This window comes from Antedon bifida, chromosome 3 (genome assembly GCF_963402885.1).
Source record: "Antedon bifida chromosome 3, ecAntBifi1.1, whole genome shotgun sequence".
Classification (NCBI taxonomy): Eukaryota; Metazoa; Echinodermata; class Crinoidea; order Comatulida; family Antedonidae; genus Antedon; species Antedon bifida.
Window position 1 is genome coordinate 30,480,307 of NC_136228.1, and position 20,430 is coordinate 30,500,736.

General features: G+C 32.9%; 1 protein-coding gene across 4 annotated transcripts in view; it reads right to left on the reverse strand.

The window, feature by feature from the left end:
• The window catches only part of LOC144837348 (uncharacterized), a 29,194-nt gene that overhangs the window by 3,938 nt on the left and 4,826 nt on the right, over nucleotides 1-20,430 (reverse strand). The window contains exons 3-18 of one of the 4 annotated variants that reach the window (XM_078692415.1): nucleotides 19,984-20,078; nucleotides 15,594-15,738; nucleotides 13,451-13,548; nucleotides 9,642-9,723; nucleotides 9,003-9,097; nucleotides 7,947-8,093; nucleotides 6,882-7,488; nucleotides 6,586-6,629; nucleotides 6,268-6,288; nucleotides 5,420-5,458; nucleotides 3,778-4,019; nucleotides 3,441-3,490; nucleotides 3,283-3,306; nucleotides 2,010-2,098; nucleotides 1,340-1,429; nucleotides 138-276 (exon numbers count right to left, since the gene is read on the reverse strand). In XM_078692415.1, the coding sequence (XP_078548541.1) occupies nucleotides 138-276; nucleotides 1,340-1,429; nucleotides 2,010-2,098; nucleotides 3,283-3,306; nucleotides 3,441-3,490; nucleotides 3,778-4,019; nucleotides 5,420-5,458; nucleotides 6,268-6,288; nucleotides 6,586-6,629; nucleotides 6,882-7,488; nucleotides 7,947-8,093; nucleotides 9,003-9,097; nucleotides 9,642-9,723; nucleotides 13,451-13,548; nucleotides 15,594-15,738; nucleotides 19,984-20,078 (2,007 nt within the window). Of the gene's footprint in view, nucleotides 1-137; nucleotides 277-1,339; nucleotides 1,430-2,009; nucleotides 2,099-3,282; nucleotides 3,307-3,440; nucleotides 3,491-3,777; nucleotides 4,020-5,419; nucleotides 5,459-6,267; nucleotides 6,289-6,585; nucleotides 7,489-7,946; nucleotides 8,094-9,002; nucleotides 9,098-9,641; nucleotides 9,724-13,450; nucleotides 13,549-15,593; nucleotides 15,739-19,983; nucleotides 20,079-20,430 lie in introns of all 4 variants that reach the window. The other 3 variants (XM_078692412.1, XM_078692414.1, XM_078692413.1) reach the window with 3 other exon arrangements.

The following is a 20,430-nucleotide window of genomic DNA, read 5'->3' on the forward strand; positions in this document are numbered from 1 at the left end:
AACTAAAAAATCATGATAAAACGATGCCAGGTAATTTTTGAATGAAGATGATACTGAAACACTCTACCAAGGTAGTTTCAAATATTCGTCAGCAACAAAATATTGAAAAAATAAAATAAACAAATTGAAATGTGTACCTTTTTGTCCATTCTCTTTGGGAGATCCCTCTGTATCTAACTTATGACGTCTACGGTTCATAATCTTCATTAACTCTGGAGAAGCATCGGATTCGGATGAGGATTTGATTAATGGAGGCTGGTTTTTATTGTTCTTTTTCTGAAATAAAAAAGATACATACACACATTGGAATATCAGTCCATATATATACATATTTTTAATTATTGGTGATATTAGAAGGAGGTGTGTATTAATGAAATGTGGGGGTTGGTGATTCAAGTTTGAAGATTAAAGGTAACTAACCTTTCTACTTTTTGGCTACAGTATTTCTTATATGTTATGTCTAAGCATTTGTTTATTTAATATATTGATATCTTTTAATTCTTAATACAAACAAACACACATTTTTAATTTTTTTTATTTGTTGACCATGCACCTTTGAATGCGGTGTGGTCCAAGAAACAAAACAGAACTGAACATATTGAAAAATAAAAAGACATGAATAACTAAACTGTAACTAAGCTGAAAAAAAACCCCAAAAAACAAAATTAAAAGATTTTAAAAATTTACATTGATATCTTGATAAATGTTACTTGATTTTTTATGATTATAATGTGTTTGTTCTCAGAGCTTGGTTGTTACTTTCCCCATTGTGATACATACACTAAAATGTTTATAGGAAATGTCGTTTCTTTCTAACTTTTATTTAATTTATGTTGTGTTTTATGTTTTTATGTAAAAGGGTCCTGCAAAAACAGAATTGTAAACTTTATGCAGGACCCTTACCATCAATTATATACTGAAATTGTAATTATAAACGATGACTAAATAAATGTGAATTTGTTTCATTTATTTAAAATGGTTTTATTATTATGATCAGTTTCACTTGATGCTTTCAAGTCTTTTCAAGTGTTCATTATACATCTCGAAGAGGAAGTTATATTACTTCTGTTTTCATTAGAGACCTTTGAACGAAGAACAATCTAAAGCTCTGTCTACACTATCAAACTTTATGGGACAAAACAAATGTGATGTGCCCATATATGGACATGATGATGTCATATCACTACCATTTTGAGCATATCACTACCATATTTGGGCACATCACACTTTTTTTGTCAAACTAGTTTGATAGTGTAGACATAGCTTTAGCCACAATCTCTGACAGGCTGCAGTCATCTTTTAGGTATTATACCTAGTATGGTAATTAATTGTCACCTACCAAAAGTCCATTGAGTTCCATAAAGGCTGGTGTGTGAGTGTTTTTGCGACTCAGTTTAGAGCTTCTCCCTCTTTCAATAGGCTTTGGTTGCTTCAAGTGTAAAATACAAAAAGATATTTAGAATTCATGAAATAATTGTTTGTATGCAATTTTTTTTTAATCGTGTTTCGTATAATAATTTTCAATCATAATATTACATTGTATTTGTAAACAGTTATATTGGCATTGTTTTTTTATTATTGATGTGCATAAGAAAGTAAAAAAAATTATTAAAAATAGTAAACAATAATTCCTTTATAATTTGTTTATTTTCTTTTTTTTAAATTGAAAATTTTTCTGTAATTTTTTTTTATATTTTTTTAAATTTATTTATAAACATATTTCTACTGGATGACAATATCAACGTTGTCCCACAAAGGGGACATTGTTGTTTTTCAAAAGGTCCAGCATAAAACATAACAATATACATAATTATATAATACATAGTTTCTTAAAAATTGCTAAAATTAAACAGTCTAAAAATAAAAATAAATAAATTACATTTATAAGATGGTAAGGGAGTAATCCCTAACATCTAACATAATTTTTCCAGATACTTCTTCAAATACTGGCCCAGACAGATCTGACTCTTGCAAACCATTCTAATACTCCCTGTTTCAGGCAAACTTACCTCATTTACAGGTTTAAGTCCAACTTTTCCTTTCTTTATCCTGACCATCATTTCATCTATTAAGGCAGTATGCTTTTCCTGTAAGGGATCTGGCAAAAAAAATAGTGCAGTATTAATCAAAAGTTGTTTCATCAGGTATGAGTTTGAGTGAATGAATGAACAAAGATTGTTGCTTTGTAGGCTGCAGTATAAGTAATAGTATATAAAAAAACAACGGCAATATAACTGTTTACAAATAAAATATATACAGTGATTTAAAGTTAAAGAATGCCTTGAAATTGATTAATAAACTCTACCATCTTCAAAGAAAGTGGAACCAACACTACAAACAATGGTGCATCCAGACCAGTTAAAGTATCAATACCATTTACAAACAATATACAACAACACAGATATTATATTTATCACTAAAACAACTCAACATCATCTACAGTGGTAATTATGATTAAAAAGATGGTACAGTATATTCTAAATATGGGAATAACGTGGAAAGATAGAAACTGCCCAGTGAATAATGAAAATAAAGGAATTGAATTGAATGTGTCATTGATGAGCAATATGCTTGTTTTTTTTAAAGACACAACCTCATACTGACAATAAAACCAGTAAGAAAAATAATAATCAGAACAAATAAATAAAATTGGGAATATATTTCAAATAGCGTTGTTTTGCAAAAATGGCCTGTTCAGCCTGTTATTTGTTACAGATAATTCCTTCTGAAACGTGTGCATGTTAGTTTTCTCAATGTTTATTGAACTAAACAACTAAGATGGCAGTAACTTAGCAGGGGTTAACCCTGGTGTACTGGTCCATATCAACCCCTGTCACTGAGGGAGGATTAGTACCCTTTGATGGCAGGTCAAAAAGAGAGAGTTGAAAGTTGTTTCATGTGTTGCATCTATAAAGCGCATTACTGTATAACACGAATCTACTAAGTCTAAGTGCTTTGATGAGCTTGGAAATGAGCGCTACTGTATATAAGCAATTTATAAAATGGTTTCTAATGTAATACTACTTTTAAATTTTCTTGATTTTAGTTTTAAATAGTAAATTTTTTTTTTTTTATAAAATGAGATATGATCAAATGATTGATGTATTCTTTTTTTTTTAATGATATGATTAAAATCTAAATAATTTCTACATTTATAATTTAGAAATGTGGACAGAAGATAAGAACATTCAAAACTACAAAAACAAGAATGAAAGCAAGAAAATATCTAAAAAAATGAATAAGTTGATATTTGTTGAAACAGCAAAATTAGATATACCATACCCGCTTGAGCTTTAGCTTTTCTTCCTGTATTATCAAATTGTACAAACAAAACCAAATAAGGATTTTTTACATTCAAATAAATCTAAATTAATAAATTTAAAGTCATAAAACAGTAAATTATCTTTGTTTTGTTACTTACAATATTGTAAATACCTTACCTTTGTTTTTTTTATCATCTGGATTTTTCTTCAAAATCTTCTTCAAAAGACTAAAAAATAAATAAACTCAATTAAATTCGTAGTCTTTATCAGAAAAACTTGGATAGCGCTGCTAAAGTTTGGACAAGTCAGGGGACAGTCCTATTACAGGAACAATGTTTTAACAATACAGCCAATATAAAGCTGTCTACACTACCAAACTAGTTTGTGTGCCCAAATATGATAGTGATATGCCAAATTATGGTACTGATATGACATCATCATGTCCCTATATGGGCAAATTTTTAAAATGTAACAAATACATTTCAGATTTATAAAATAAGGAAAGATCACTTACTCTAATGGATGCTTTACAGTAGGAAGAGGTGGTGGAGGAGGTGGAGGTGGTGGACGTAACTTCTCAGCTGCCACTTCTAACTGAATCTTAACTTTCTTCAGCTCATCTTGCAGCTCACTTATCTGCTGTTCAAGACACTCGTTCTCCTCCTGTGCAATGCTTAACTTGTTTTCCAGATTGTGGACATACTCTTTCTTTGGTTTTTGGTCTTTGTCTTCCGTGCGGTTCAATTCATTGTTGGGCTAAGTAAACGATAGAAAATTGAAAATGACAGTAGTAGTAATTAGGCTCATTTTCTTTTTATATACAAGCAGGTGTTTGCAAGTGAAAATGTAGAGAATTCAACTAGCACTATTATCTATTAGTTTTTGTAATGTTATCCTGAGTTGGTATGAGGGGGTGTATAGCATATTACTATTTGGTTCATTCTATGCCTTTTCTGTTTAGCATATATGGAGATGAAATGGTAATATCTCTTTAATTGCAATGTTTACATATTGAGAACATTCAGGTTACACCATGGCATTTGTTTTCAATTTTTTTTTTACTTCAAAATTTGGTCTATAATAAGGGGCTAGGATAGCATAAAGGTCTAAAAAAAGAAGTTTCTAAAAAATAGTAAGCCATTTAGTTCCAATACTTTATACAAATATGTTGTGTCTTCACTAACACTAAAACACATCAGGTTGCATGACAAACACAAATATAAATTAAACCAAAATTGTATAACATTTTGGAAGGAAAACGTAAACGTTATTTTGAAATATAAAATTGTTAATTACGACATAAAACTATAACTACAGAAGAACACCTATTAAAGAGACACAACAAAATGTCCTCCTCTGAATGGGTATTCCAAGGAAGGGTTCCACTGTATAGAAAACAGATCTCAACAGATAGATACAAATACTATAGTAAGTATGCTGTAAATATAAATAATAAATTGCTAAAATATAATAATAATTTCCCTGAAAATATAATTAATAAATATTAAGGAATATATACATATATAAATGTTAAAAATAAGAAATAAGAACTGAGAATTGATTAGTTTAACTATAATTTGCGCTTGTGTGTTAGCAGTCTACATTAAACTAAAGCTCTGTCTACACTATCAAACTTTATGTGATAAAAATAAAAATGTAATGTGCCTAAATATGGACATGACGATGTCATATCATTACCATATTTGGGCATATCACTACCATATTTGGGTACAACATCACACTTTTTTGTCCTAGTCAACGTCAACTAGTTTGATAGTGTAGACAGGTTTTAGCATAGGTTTTTTGTTGTTGATTTAGCTTTAACCTGGTCACAATGCTAGATACCCCTGCAAAACACCACCCTCGCACCATCAATAACTATAGAATGTAGGAATTGGTTCCGACTCTAAAGCTCATGTCTACACTACCGTATCAAACTTTATGTGACAAAAAAAATACGATGTGCCCATATATGGACATGATGATGTCATATCACTACCATATTTTGGCATATCACTGCCATATTTGGTTAATTTAATAGTGTAGACAGAGCTGAAGCTCTAAGATACTACAAGTGGTACTTTTCTAATACAGCAAAAGAAAGATTACATTCATTTTTATTGCAATAGTGCATGTATATACAAGAGTTCATTCACCTCAGTATCAGTAATACTTTCCATCATAGTTAGAATTTTCTGAATGCAATAAAACAAATATTTAATTATTTAAAAATGAAAAATATATATATATACTGATACCCTGACAGCATTGTCATTTTTTCAGTAATTTGTCTTTGGATTTATAGATATCCAATCTGCAGACAGTACTGTTTCGATCTTATTAGATCTCGTCAGTGCAGCTCAGGTTTCGAAATAATATGTACTGCAGAACTGGCACAATAAATAGGCTGAGCCAGTTGTGTGGGACATGGTACACTGATTATGAATACAAAGAGTGTACACACTTTTTGTCATTCTCACAGATTTCCTCCTACATCTTTATCTAATTAATTAATTTAGTTTAGAATTAATGTTCTGTGCCTGTGTGTTTATATACATATAAATATATTTCGAATTTAATACCAACAAAATAATTATGTTAACATACACATTGATTAAATAGGGTGAATCTATTTTCCAGTTAGGTGTGCTGCTTTCAAGTGCAAACATTTAGTGTACAATATACAGTTATTACAATATATTTTATTTCTTAATGGAACCACAGTAAATCCTATTCAGACAAACATTACATAATCACACCAATTCGCAATGCATAATCAATATTGCAATTGTTACCCGGTCAGTTTGGTGCTTTTTTACTCCTGTAATCAGATCGCAAACATTTTACTTTTAAACGTGAATCCAGAAATGTTAGCCGATATTGTGATATGGTAATAAACTTAATCGTAATCTCTACAATTCGATTGTGTCTGAATAGGGTTTTACTATTGACCACTAGGGTAAATACCAACACCATAAATATTTGATAGAAATATTCAAAATACCTTAATCATTTGGTCATTTCTCTGTAAAAATAAATTATCATAGAGAATTATAATTAGTATTAATCATGATTTCTGTTGTACTTTATAATAAAAAATATCTATTATCAGAACAGCAGATGTCAAACACTAACATCCAGTTTTCAGACTACATTATAAATAGGGACCATTTTAAAATATCAATGAAGGCATAATACTTGCTAGGGATTACTAGGCAGAATTTTTTTCTCTATTAGTCTGTATAATATCTCATAAATAAGTATATAGTCTTGTCACTACCCAGGAACGTGGAAACTGTTTAAAAAGTTTTCTGAAAGTTACCTCAGAGAGTTTGGAAGATGTTTCCTGACTAGGTTTTTTAGAAAGTTCTTCCGTTTTGACAGCTGACACAGTTCTTTCAGGTATCACTGGTTTGTTAGAAGACTTAAGTTCTTCAGCTTTGTCAACTTCTACATTCTTTTCAGGTGTTTCTTGTTTGATAGCTGACTTAGGTTCTTCAACTTTGGCAGCTGATATAGTTCTTTTAGGTATTTCAGGTTTGCTAGAAGGCTTTGGCGTTTCAGAATTGCCAACTTCTACATTCTTTTCAGGTGTTTCTTGTTTGTTAGAAGACTTTTGTTCTTCAGATTTAGCAGCCGATACAGTTCTTTCAGGTATTTCTGGTTTGTTAGAAGACTTTGGTTCTTCAGCTTTGCCAACTTCTTCAGGTATTTCTGGTTTGATAGCAGACATAGTTTCTTCAACTTTGACAGCTGACAAGGTTTGTTCATGTATTTCTGTCGATTCTTCAGCTTTGCTTCCTTCTACATTTGCTTCAAGTATTTTTTTATTGTTAGAGGAGTCAATTTCTTCAACTTTGACAGCTGATACAGTTCTTTCAGGTATTTCTGGTTTGTTAGTAGATGTAGGTTCTTCAGGTTTACTAGATGGTTTTTCATCAGGTTCAGCTTTTTTGTCAGTTACTTCTGATCCTCCAGTTATTATTGGTGACTCACCATTTCCGCCAGATTGCAAAGGCATTTCAGCAGAAACCTCACTAGCATCTGCTGATACATCTGTCTTACTTGAGATTACATCACCTGTATGTTGGTTAATGGCATCATCTTTACTAACATCTTCATTGGGATCTGCTGCTACTGAATCAGATTCAATAGCAGATGGAGTTTTATCAGAAGTTGGAATGTCATTTACAGACGGTTCTTGAGCACTATTTACAGGTTGAATCTAAATTTCAATATCATAGTTTACATATGTTATTTTTTGTAATGCAATTCCTATCCTATCAACAGATGGTGTATCACTACTAAAAGTGTGTACATTGATACAGGTGTTAATCACTAATAACAGGTGTTTAGACATCACTATTTTAAACAGGTGTTGATAAGTTACAGGTGTTGATACCACTATTTAAAATGTAAGTATGTATAATTATAACTGTTAACATGTGCTGAATCACTGATAGTGAGTAACATAAATAGATCACTGTTGATTGATTATTTTCTAAAAATAGAACTTTATCTTTGGTTTGTCTGAAGCTAAAGCTTCTAATAATACACTCAAACAAGAAAATAACAGGCTTGTCTAAGGGAAGGGATTATACCAGAGTCAATATGATAGATGTCTTTATTTTCATGTTGGTTTTAAAACTATAAAGATTGGTACTGACATTATTACTCCATTACCTTTTCTAGTGTTTCGGTCTTTTCCAGCATTGAATTGAGTTCATCAATTTCTTTCATGGCTTGTGTAAATTTGTCATCTGGTGGATCAAGAAGGTATTGACTCTGTCGCCTGGCAACCTCTGCTACTACTTTCTTTTCCTGGTACATCTGAAATACAAAAAGTCTCACTGTATATTAAATCATCATTTAATATTAGCTAAAAAATATAGGAATCCAACAAGGAATATTAGACAAGCATATGAAAGGCATGGGTACATCTGGAATACAAAAAGCCTCACTATATAACCATCATTTAATATTAGCTAAATAATATAAGAATCTACCAAGGAATATCCGATTATATGAAAGGCATGGGTTTAAGATCTGTCTGTACCACAATGCTTGTATCTTCCTTAAGCAAGATACTGCACTGCCTTTGCCTCATCCTTCGGATGGGATATAATGCGAATAATAAAGAACATGGAACCTCCTTAAGCAAGATAATGCACTGTCGTCGCCTCATCCTTCGGATGGGATGTAATGCGCATGATAAAGAACATGGAACCTCCTAAAGCAAGATACTGCACTGCCTTTGCCTCATCCTTCGGATGGGATATAATGCGAATAATAAAGAACATGGAACCTCCTTAAGCAAGATAATGCACTGTCGTCGCCTCGTCCTTCGAATGGGATATAATTCGCATGATAAAGAACATGGTACTATTCAAAATTTGAAAAGAGTAGGGGATTGTCTCCCAATGTCCAGATGATAATCTTCTACTGGGCTCTCTGGGAAAATAGTCTTGTAATGAAGAGGTCACTCAGTATAAAGAATAAATAAATTAAACAATTAATTGCATTTAATTTGCACAATTTCCAAATCATGATGTACATAATTTAATTAACTTAATAATTGTAAATTATTATTAATTGTTTCAAGGTAAATTTATGTTAAATATTTGAATAATTTTGTAATGAAAAGACAAATGAAAGTACTGTATTGATTACACCAAATATTGAAACCAAAATTGTTTTTTATGAGTATAGAATGTAAATAATCTACCAGGTTTTAATTACCTTAGCTGCAAAAGACTCAGCTTTTTTGCGAAGTAATGCCTCTTTCTCATAATTTTCACTAATTTCTTCAAATTCGTTAACAACCAGAGTAGACACTGAAACAAAATCAGATAATTTAAATAGTAATTAATTGTTTTTATTAGACATTAGTTACTATTAGTGCCACAATAGTAAGTGCACTCTTAAATTCAAAGTAAGCTTGATTTCTCAAGTTTTTTGTTCTTTATATATTTAATAGGCAAATTGCCAAGGATAACCATAAGCGAATTCATTCAGTATTCTTCTGAAAGGTGGAAATCTTGTTCACAAGACAAACAAATAGACAAGATGCTCTACATAAACAAAGTCTTATTACAAGTCTTTGGGAGTGGTGTTGTAATGTGTTATTAGAAAAAATCCTGACATGACAGTACTTGAACCCAGTATTGGTAGCCAAGCATCATAACCACCAAGCCACAACTCCACAAGTGCTTCTATATAGCCCTTTTCTCATAGTCGCACTGGCAAAATGTTGGTATCGATACCTGCATATGCACATAAGTACAGTATATTCAAGACAAGCTGATTCTGATTTTCAGTCAGCTCGTGAGCAACTTAGTATGTGTGAACGCAGTATTAATGAATGACAAATAGGGTTACCTCTACTAAATTGCTGTATTGCACGGTCTCTCTGCTTTAGTGCATCTTTCAGATCAGAATTTGATATGCATTCTTGTTCAAGCTGAAATTTTTAAAAAAATAAAAAATATAAAAATGTTCCAAAATCAAAATACAAAAAAAAAATTCCTCTGTTGCAAATGACCTCTTTTTGTTTCACCTATTATGAATATTATGTTGTTGTTTCTTTTTAAAAGTGCAACTAAAGTATCACTGTACATCTCATAATATTTTCTTTCATTGTAAAGTAGTACAGTACAGTTTTTCCTGTACATATTTTGCCTCCATTTTGATGAGGTTGGCTTATAACTTGCACTGTGGCAAATTTTAAAAAGAGGACGGACGCCCCTTGAATCCAAATATGATTGCATAATTTGGCATAACATTTGGAGTACGTCAAGCTTATACTGTACCCCAGAGTGGGCTTATCACTGAATCAGTATGATCAGACCTCTGACACAGTTTCCAATAATCTTCATGTTAAATTCTTCTTTTATTCATCCGGTATTCGTGCCATTACTCAAATTTAGTGACACAACAAAAATTTATTTAAGCAAATACTTCCTGCTCGTCTAATATATGTTAATTTTGAATTACTTTTTAGAAAAACGTTTATATTATGGTGTAATGCAATAGACATGCTTCTGTATAACATCACATGATTATATACAGAAATATTTAACTATTGTTTTATCTGAGCTCCAACAAACTTTTGCCAAGTGTCATTAAATTTAGATGTATGTCGACAACTGAGGTAGAAAAAAAAATCTTTTTTCTGTGGGTCTATCATTGGCAATAGTTTCATTTACATGCAATGCAGCCTTGACTAATTTTTGTTGATTAATTAATGAGTCACACAGGTCAGAAGTTACTGTGTATATAGGCCTCTGAAACATTTTGGCAGAGAATCAAGGTATTGAGAATTTTATTTATACTATCACATGGGCATATACAAGGTGCTTTCAACATTAAATTAAATATTATTATTATGTTATTATATTCGAGTCTCGGTTGGGGCGACTTTTTCTCATTCTCACAGATTTCCTCATCTTTATCGTTTCAAATTAATAATTAAATTTCAGTATATCACCGGGCGGTTTAGAATTAATGTTCTTTGCCTGATTTGTTTATATATATACACAATAAAAATAAATTTATGGTCATATAAATTCCTATAAGTATTTCAAAAGTTTATCCAAAATATTTCTTAATTCAATCGAATTTGAACTATACCATTAAAGCCCCAGCGGTCTAATGGTAGGATGTCTGCCTATCAAGCAGAAGGTTCCGGGTTCAATACTTGGTTGAGGCAGCTTTTTTTCATTCTTACAGATTTCCTACTCTTAATTGTTCTGTATATCACTGGGTGGAGTTTCTCATAAGTTTTACATAATATATACCGTATATCCTCTGTTATAATTCTAACCTCCTAGAACACGAAATTGGGGCGACTTTGTGGGTGGGACTATACCCGGGGAAACCCTGGTTAAAAAAAAAATATGATTGGTAAACATTTCTTGCAAAAACTCATCTGAACTGGCTAGAGAGAGGCCTTATCCAGACCAAAAGACAATACTGGGACTATGACCGGGGATATGTCTGTTTGTGAAATCAGACATAAAGTAGGGGTGGTATTAGACCCAAAGTGAGTCAGTAGGCATACTAACATATGTAAATTTATTATGTTGAAAAGGCAATTATCAGTGTTGGAAATAATATATTATTTTATAAACATAAATGTATTTGATAATAAAATTGTATTGTGGATCTTTGTTGATACAAGAGAAATATAATAACTTTCAGTTTCAACACATGTATTATTGGAATGGACCAATGAAACCATCCAATAGTACACAGTATTCAGACTTTTTCTTTTCACGAGTGCGATCACTCACCTAACACACTCCTAAACTGCCCTTGAGGAGTGTGATTTACAACATACTTAAATTTGGTAAACTTCTACACACCAAAATACAAACGGCACACCCCTGAATGTATTGAGGAGTGCAATTTGTAGCACACCTACAATTTTAAAAAGACAAGGCCTGAGTATCTACAATTTTAAAAAGACAAGGCCTGAGTATTAAGTACGGTAGCAATATATTTATAGGCCTACATTACCAAAGCCCAAATTAGGACAATTTGTATAGAGGTTCAGGCCTTGTCTTTTAAGGCGAGCGAGTGCGATCACTCACCTAACACACTCCTAAACTGCCCTTGAGGAGTGCGATTTACCACACGCTTAAATTTGGTAAACTTCTACATACAAACAGCACACCTACAGCACCCCTGAATGTATTGAGGAGTGCAATTTGTAGCACATCTATACTTTTCAAAAGACAAGGCCTGGAGGTTGTTTAGGCTATATTTATTGCCTCAAATCATAGAGAATATCTCTATGCTCACATTTATTAGGACTATCTATATTATGTAATATATAATAGCGTTATGTTCTTTTATCATAGAACCATTGTGCAGGTGGGAAATCAGATCAAAATGTAGACATTGGGACACTGTCAATTTGTGATATTGGCTAGATGTTATTTTATACAATTAGATTTAGACAATACTTAATACCCCATGAGAGGTATGCATAAGGTGTAACAGTGTCTATATTATGCATCAGCGAGTATAGGGTTATACTGTATATTTGTTTGGTTTGTTTCCTTTTTATAACAATTTATTTGGCAATGGTTTTAAATTCAGTCTGTTATACCAAAGAGCAAACGATTATACCAGAAGCAGTTTAGAATCAAACTTCCTGTGGTCTGTATTCTATAGGACAATAAAGTGAAGGAATTAAATGAAACTAATGAAAGCAAAAGGTTAAATCAGGGTTACCATTATGAAGAAGTTATAAGCTTTAGAAACAAACACATGTTAAAATGAAAATTATAAATTAATGGGTTGGTGGACTTAACTCTAGTGCATCTGAACATGGCTTTAAACTTGTTCTTTGTATTGTTTATAAACATACTTACTTCATGTTTTAATGTAATAACTCTAGTGCATGGGAACACAGCTTTAAACTTGTTCTTTGTATTGTTTATAAACATACTTACACCATGTTTTAATGTAATAACTCTAGTGCGTATGAACACAGCTTTAAACTTGTTCTATGTATTGTTTATAAACATACTTACTTCATGTTTTAACGTAATAACTCTAGTGCGTATGAACACAGCTTTAAACTTGTTCTATGTATTGTTTATAAACATACTTACTTCATGTTTTAATGTAATAACTCTAGTGCGTATGAACACAGCTTTAAACTTGTTCTATGTATTGTTTATAAACATACTTACTTCATGTTTTAACGTAATAACTCTAGTGCGTATGAACACAGCTTTAAACTTGTTCTTTGTATTGTTTATAAACATACTTACTTCATGTTTTAATGTAATAACTCTAGTGCGTATGAACACAGCTTTAAACTTGTTCTTTGTATTGTTTATAAACATACTTACTTCATGTTTTAATGTAATAACTCTAGTGCGTATGAACACAGCTTTAAACTTGTTCTATGTATTGTTTATAAACATACTTACTTCATGTTTTAATGTAATAACTCTAGTGCGTATGAACACAGCTTTAAACTTGTTCTATGTATTGTTTATAAACATACTTACGTCATGTTTTAATGTAATCACTCTAGTGTGTATGAACATGGCTTTAAACTTGTTCTTTGTATTGTTTATAAACATACTTACTTCATGTTTTAATGTAATAACTCTAGTGCGTATGAACACAGCTTTAAACTTGTTCTATGCATTGTTTATAAACATACTTACTTCATGTTTTAATGTAATAACTTCCTCGTTCAACTCGTTATTGTCTTTATTGGCAACATCTAAATCTTTCCTTAATGCAGTCAGTTCATCTCTTAATTCTTAAAAAAAAACCATTTATATTAGATTTGTTTAGATCTGCATCATGAAGAAATTCTGATAAAAGAAAAAAATGTTAAGGACCAATTAGAAAGAGATGAGTGAAACTGATTGCCTCGGTTTAATAGTAAAAAGGAGCAGTTTCGCTCAGGAGGAAAATGGAGATGTACAGTACACAAACTTAAAAAAATTCCACCCACAACAGTATAAGTACAGTTACTCAGCAATTACAGAATGGATAAATTACTTATAAAATAATAAGTCTTATTGGAAGTGTAGGGAGTAAGTCAACTCAAACCTAGCCTAGCCTACTGTAGCACTAGGTCAGGATTGAACCCTGGACTTTGGGATTGGAGTGCATGTTAACCACTCAAATTGTAAATCTCTCAAAGGAAAATGTTCATGTAATGCAAAATGTAATTGTTTATCTACACTCGTCTTTCCAAAATAAGGCTTAGAAAATTATTAAGATCAAACATATTATAAAAGCCATAATGGTGTAGCAGACTTTTCAAAATGTCGAAATATTACATGAAGAGTTCAAAATATTTACTGAGAAACACAAAAAATGGAGAATACGTTAATTCTTAATTATAATAATGAGAATCAATCTTACACAGATATAGAGTATATATATATATATATATAAATCCAAAGGCAAATTACTGAAAAAAATGACAATGCTGTGGGTATCAGTGGCTGGATCTCAATGGAGATACAAATAAAAAAGCGAAAAGCTAAATCAAAACGATAAAGTAAACAGCCAGAAAAGTTAGCAGAGCTTTCGGGCAACACTAGCCCTTCATCAATATATATTTTAGTAAAATTTCTGTTCTTTTACAAGGACAGTTTAATTCCATTTCCTTGATCGTGTGTCTAATCTGAACAATTCTATGAAAACCTTTAATTCTAATTTTGCGCAAAGGAAAACGAAGAAGTATTTGTACTATTTTATGCCAATCACAATTTAAAAAACGTTCACACATTCTGACTAAGGCTCGAATAAAATAACATTGAATAAATGTGAATTGAATATACATCAGTAACAAAATTTGTTACTATAGTTATATAAACTTCATCTATCATAATATAAAAGGTTACTCCCAACTACAGTAGTACACAAAACAAGGACAAACACAAGTTTAGTTTTAAAAATAAACTCCAGCTTAATAAATTTATCTTTAAAATATTGGGCGGTACTCCATGTGATAGACGCTGACCAAAATAATAAAATAACATACAAATCAACATATTAATTTTAAAATATTATTTTGGTCGTTATCATATTTCCAAGGCTTTTGATTATTTCCTATTCATACCCACGGTGAATTAATCTACCGCATTCCCCTAGGTATTTGTAGGTTATATGCATGGTTATATTTAGTAATCTTGACACAAGCAACAGCTTTCTATCAGATCCTCATTAGAATAATTAGCCCCGCCCATTTTGTGTGTACTGATACAAGAAAACGCTATGTAAGAGTGTACCACCTCAACCTCACTAAACATTAAACCCAGTATAGACGGCATAATCTGAATGACTGATGCAATGTAAACTGGTCCTTAATACTGCTCCCCCCACCCACCTCGCAGAATTATAAAAAAAAAAACATTTGTGAGGTTGCCCATCTGGACACTGCCAGTGAAGTTCTACATGCCCGACACGATGTTTTGGTGGCCCCAGGACGGTAGATGATTATGTGAGCCCTGGATAGACTTGACACAATATACCCAACTTTCAAATGCAAATTTCCCAGAACAATGAATGTTATTTGTTACTTCTTAGACAATTAAACCAGGCCTTCTTATGTGGATGATGTAATCCATTAAGATATGCAAAGAGCGCCGACATGTCAGCTCTGGTACAATGCCTCAGACCTGGACATACCCCTTGATATAAAGCTCTGTCTACACTATAAAACTAGTTTGACAAAAAAAGTATGATGTGCCCAAATATGGTAGTGATATGATATCACCGTGTCCATATATGGGCACGTCACATAAAGTTTGATAGTGTAAACACAGCTTTAGAATGTATACCACATACCATTTAGTCGCTGTTGTTCCGATTCCAACGAACTATTGACCTGAGGGTCATCGTCATCGTCGTCCAAACTGATTTCTATGGAGTTCCATTTATTTCCAAGAATTGCGGCACTTTTTCTTTTGATCGATTTATTTTGCTTGACCATCTGCAAGTAAAATTTAAGCAACATTTTTTCATTTTATTACAGTATAAAACAACATATGAACAACAAGCAGCCTGAAAGCTGAAAAGTTCAACTTACAAAAATAGAATTGACATAAAAAATACTATAAAAACTATATATAAATAAAAAAAAAATTATATTAAAAAAAACACCAAAAAAAGTAAAAGAAGTAATTTCGGTAAATAACGACAAATATGAGATGATTAAAAACATTCCTTTTACAAGAAAAAAAGATTTTTTATTGGGATTGCACTGAGAAGTTTGTAAACTATACTTAAATACCACCTTATGATTTTATCAAAGCAAAACAAACTTATTTTTCTTGCTTTAGTTCAGAAATTTAATTAATCAATTATACAAATAATCATATAATACAAAACTAGTCCTTTAAAGTTGTCAATATTTTCAATACTGTTAAGCAAACATTTATTTTCTGTACAACAAAACTAATAAAACCGACTGAAAGCAAAAATAGCTACAATTTTATTAATTATATATAAAACATGAATGAGTTGGCAAATATGAAAGACAGAGACCCAGATAAAAAGAAGTACCACACCAGGGGACACCGAGGGATAAAATGCTAAGAAACACACCAGGGGACACCGAGGGATAAAATGCTAAGAAACACACCAGGGGACGCCGAGGGATAAAATGCTAAGAAACACACCAGGGGACACCGAGGGATAAAACGCTAAGAAACACACCAGGGGACACCGAGGGATAAAATGCTAAGAAACAGACCAGGGGACACCGAGGGATAAAATGCTAAGAAACACACCAGGGGACACCGAGGGATAAAACGCTAAGAAACACACCAGGGGACGCCGAGGGATAAAATGCTAAGAAACACACCAGGGGACACCGAGGGATAAAACGCTAAGAAACACACCAGGGGACGCCGAGGGATAAAACGCTAAGAAACACACCAGGGGACACCGAGGGATAAAATGCTCAGAAACACACCAGGGGACACCGAGGGATAAAATGCTAAGAAACACACCAGGGGACGCCGAGGGATAAAATGCTAAGAAACACACCAGGGGACACCGAGGGATAAAATGCTAAGAAACACACCAGGGGACACAGAGGGATAAAATGCTAAGAAACACACCAGGGGACACCGAGGGATAAAATGCTAAGAAACACACCAGGGGACACCGAGGGATAAAATGCTAAGAAACACACCAGGGGACACCGAGGGATAAAATGCTAAGAAACACGCCAGGGGACACCGAGGGATAAAACGCTAAGAAACACACCAGGGGACGCCGAGGGATAAAATGCTAAGAAACACACCAGGGGACACCGAGGGATAAAATGCTAAGAAACACACCAGGGGACACCGAGGGATAAAACGCTAAGAAACACACCAGGGGACACCGAGGGCTAAAACGCTAAGAAACACACCAGGGGACACTGAGGGATAAAATGCTAAGAAACAGACCAGGGGACACCGAGGGATAAAATGCTCAGAAACACACCAGGGGACACCGAGGGATAAAACGCTAAGAAACACACCAGGGGACACTGAGGGATAAAATGCTAAGAAACACACCAGGGGACACCGAGGGATAAAATGCTCAGAAACACACCAGGGGACACCGAGGGATAAAATGCTAAGAAACACGCCAGGGGACACCGAGGGATAAAACGCTAAGAAACACACCAGGGGACACCGAGGGATAAAATGCTAAGAAACACACCAGGGGACACCGAGGGATAAAATGCTAAGAAACACACCAGGGGACACCGAGGGATAAAATGCTAAGAAACACACCAGGGGACACCGAGGGATAAAATGCTAAGAAACACGCCAGTGGACACCGAGGGATAAAACGCTAAGAAACACACCAGGGGACACCGAGGGATAAAATGCTAAGAAACACACCAAGGGACACCGAGGGATAAAACGCTAAGAAACACACCAGGGGACACCGAGGGATAAAATGCTAAGAAACACACCAGGGGACACCGAGGGATAAAATGCTAAGAAACACGCCAGTGGACACCGAGGGATAAAACGCTAAGAAACACACCAGGGGACACCGAGGGATAAAATGCTAAGAAACACACCAAGGGACACCGAGGGATAAAACGCTAAGAAACACACCAGGGGACACAGAGGGATAAAATGCTAAGAAACACACCAGGGGACACCGAGGGATAAAATGCTAAGAAACACACCAAGGGACACCGAGGGATAAAACGCTAAGAAACACACCAGGGGACACCGAGGGATAAAATGCTAAGAAACATACCAAGGGACACCGAGGGATAAAACGCTAAGAAACACACCAGGGGACACCGAGGGATAAAATGCTAAGAAACATAATCCTTTAAAGTCACGGCACTTGATAGTAAAGGTGACAGAGTGACGATACATATGACAAATATATGGAAATTATAAATTAACTAGGCCCTACTGTTTTTGTATATGTATGAATATTTTCTCTCTTTCAGACTAATGTTTTTTTTTTAGGGTGAGGCTGTCAGGCGCGGATTTAGACGGGGACTAAACAGGCTTTTAAAAATAAAATAATAATTAAATAAATAATAATAAAAAATATATTTTTCTGCAACCCGACAGATCATTTTTGTCATTTATGAAATATTTAGCTCCCCCAGCCCCCCCAATCTATAATGTTGGATACGCCCCTGGCTGTATGGTGACAGTGTCTGTAGTAAAGTGATTAAAATCGCAACCAAGTTGAGAATCAAATTATGCAGAAACTCTATTAGTATTAGACCACTTTTCTTGGTATGTTCAAATCAAATTTACAACTACTACGACCAAAAAAACAAAGACCAAACCTATAAATGTACTCATTTTAAAGCTCTGTCTACACTATCAAACTAGTTACACAAAAAAAGAACATCACATTTTTTTGTCACATAAAGTTTGATAGTGTAGACAGAGCTTAAGCAAAAGTTTTCAGGGCATGATGTAGAATAGAAATGTTAATGAAATTTACAAAAAAAAAATAAAAACAAAATAATATAAATTAAAAATCCTTTCATTTCAATATGTGTCCAGTTGCAGCACACATCAACTGCAGACATTCTAACATTAGTATAGTAAGCACAGGGGAAATCCCCACGGCTTGCCTCCGATAGATAGCATATGCGATTTCCTCTCTCTTACTAGACAAATGAGGGAACACTATATTAAAAGTTTCCGTCGTACAAAGTAGCATGGTAAGGCGGCTGTTACAGATTGGATATTGCCAGATCACTAGCAGTTTTATCTTAATGCGGTTGGTGATGACTTACTTTAACTGAATTTACCCCATCTGCTATTCATTTAGTATTAAGTATGTCTGTTGAGAAGGGAATACTAGTAAATGAGTGATGTGAATATAAAGGAGGGAGTGGGATCAATTGCTGGGATATACTAGATACTAAAAATAAACTTATTTATAGAGTTTAATTCACTATTTTCTTGAAATTGTTTTACACATCAATCTACTTTTTTGTTATGGATATGAAGATCTTATAAATACATAGATCACCAAGTATACCAGTCAGAGCAAAGTTAAACAGAATATTCACACCTTTAACTCCCATTTAACAAATAAAAAACATTCATTATTTGTTTTATCATGGACCTATAAATTAGACCTAATTTATAGGTCTATGGTTTTATATTATACACCTACTCTGCTAAAGTAAACATTTATTCAATTAAATTTATTAATTCAATCTTGAATCAAATGTTGAAGGCTAGGTTATTAAAAAAGGTGGCTTTCGGATTTTGCTACAAAGTTGAGAAGTTATAAAGGGCGCTGCATGTTGACATTCACCAGAATACTGTGTCATCATCGGTGTTCACTACCTAATCATTGAAATGGGAAAATATAATTCATGGCACACAAAACAAAATCAACAAATCAAATAGCAAGGATAAACGTAGAAATACATTATACGACTATACATTTATAACATCTATATATAAATTTACGTAAGGGCAAAATTCGGTAAATCGCTCGTTACTTCTAGAATTTTTACTCGATGGTAAATAAAGTTTAAAAATACTATTTTGATAGATTTAATATACGTTTACAAATGTATTGATTTGCGATGAATGGAACATTCCAATATAACAATTTGGTTTAACACAAGTACCTGTAGGTAAATTTATGGGCCCTTGGGGAATAAACCTAAAATATGTAGATAGTTACTAAAATTACATTAAATAAATATTATAAGATGATAAAACTAAGAAACCTTTGTGGCATAGCTTTCGGCCTCTTCTCTGCATAACTGTTCAACTTCCAATTGTGCTTTAATTTCTGCAAATTCATCACAAGCTGCTTCGGAAACTGAAAGAAACAAACACAAATCATTAAAATGTAAAACTTGTATAATAGATATAGGTTTTTTTCATTTTAGCAAATCTATAATAAATCATTCATTCCTACTGCAGTTAGATCCTACAATGGTACTCTAAAAAGATAATGCTGTTCAACATGAACCTGATTTGCTATTTGTTTCTCTCTCTATTTTTTAAAACATATTTTAGATTTTTATTATGATTGTTGTGTTGTGCTTTTGTTTTGTGTACTTTTAAAATGTTTTTATGAATCTTTGTATACCACAACCAAATGAATTTCCCCAGAATTTGGGATAATAAAGTTTTATTGAATTGATTTGAATCTATATGATGTTGTTCCA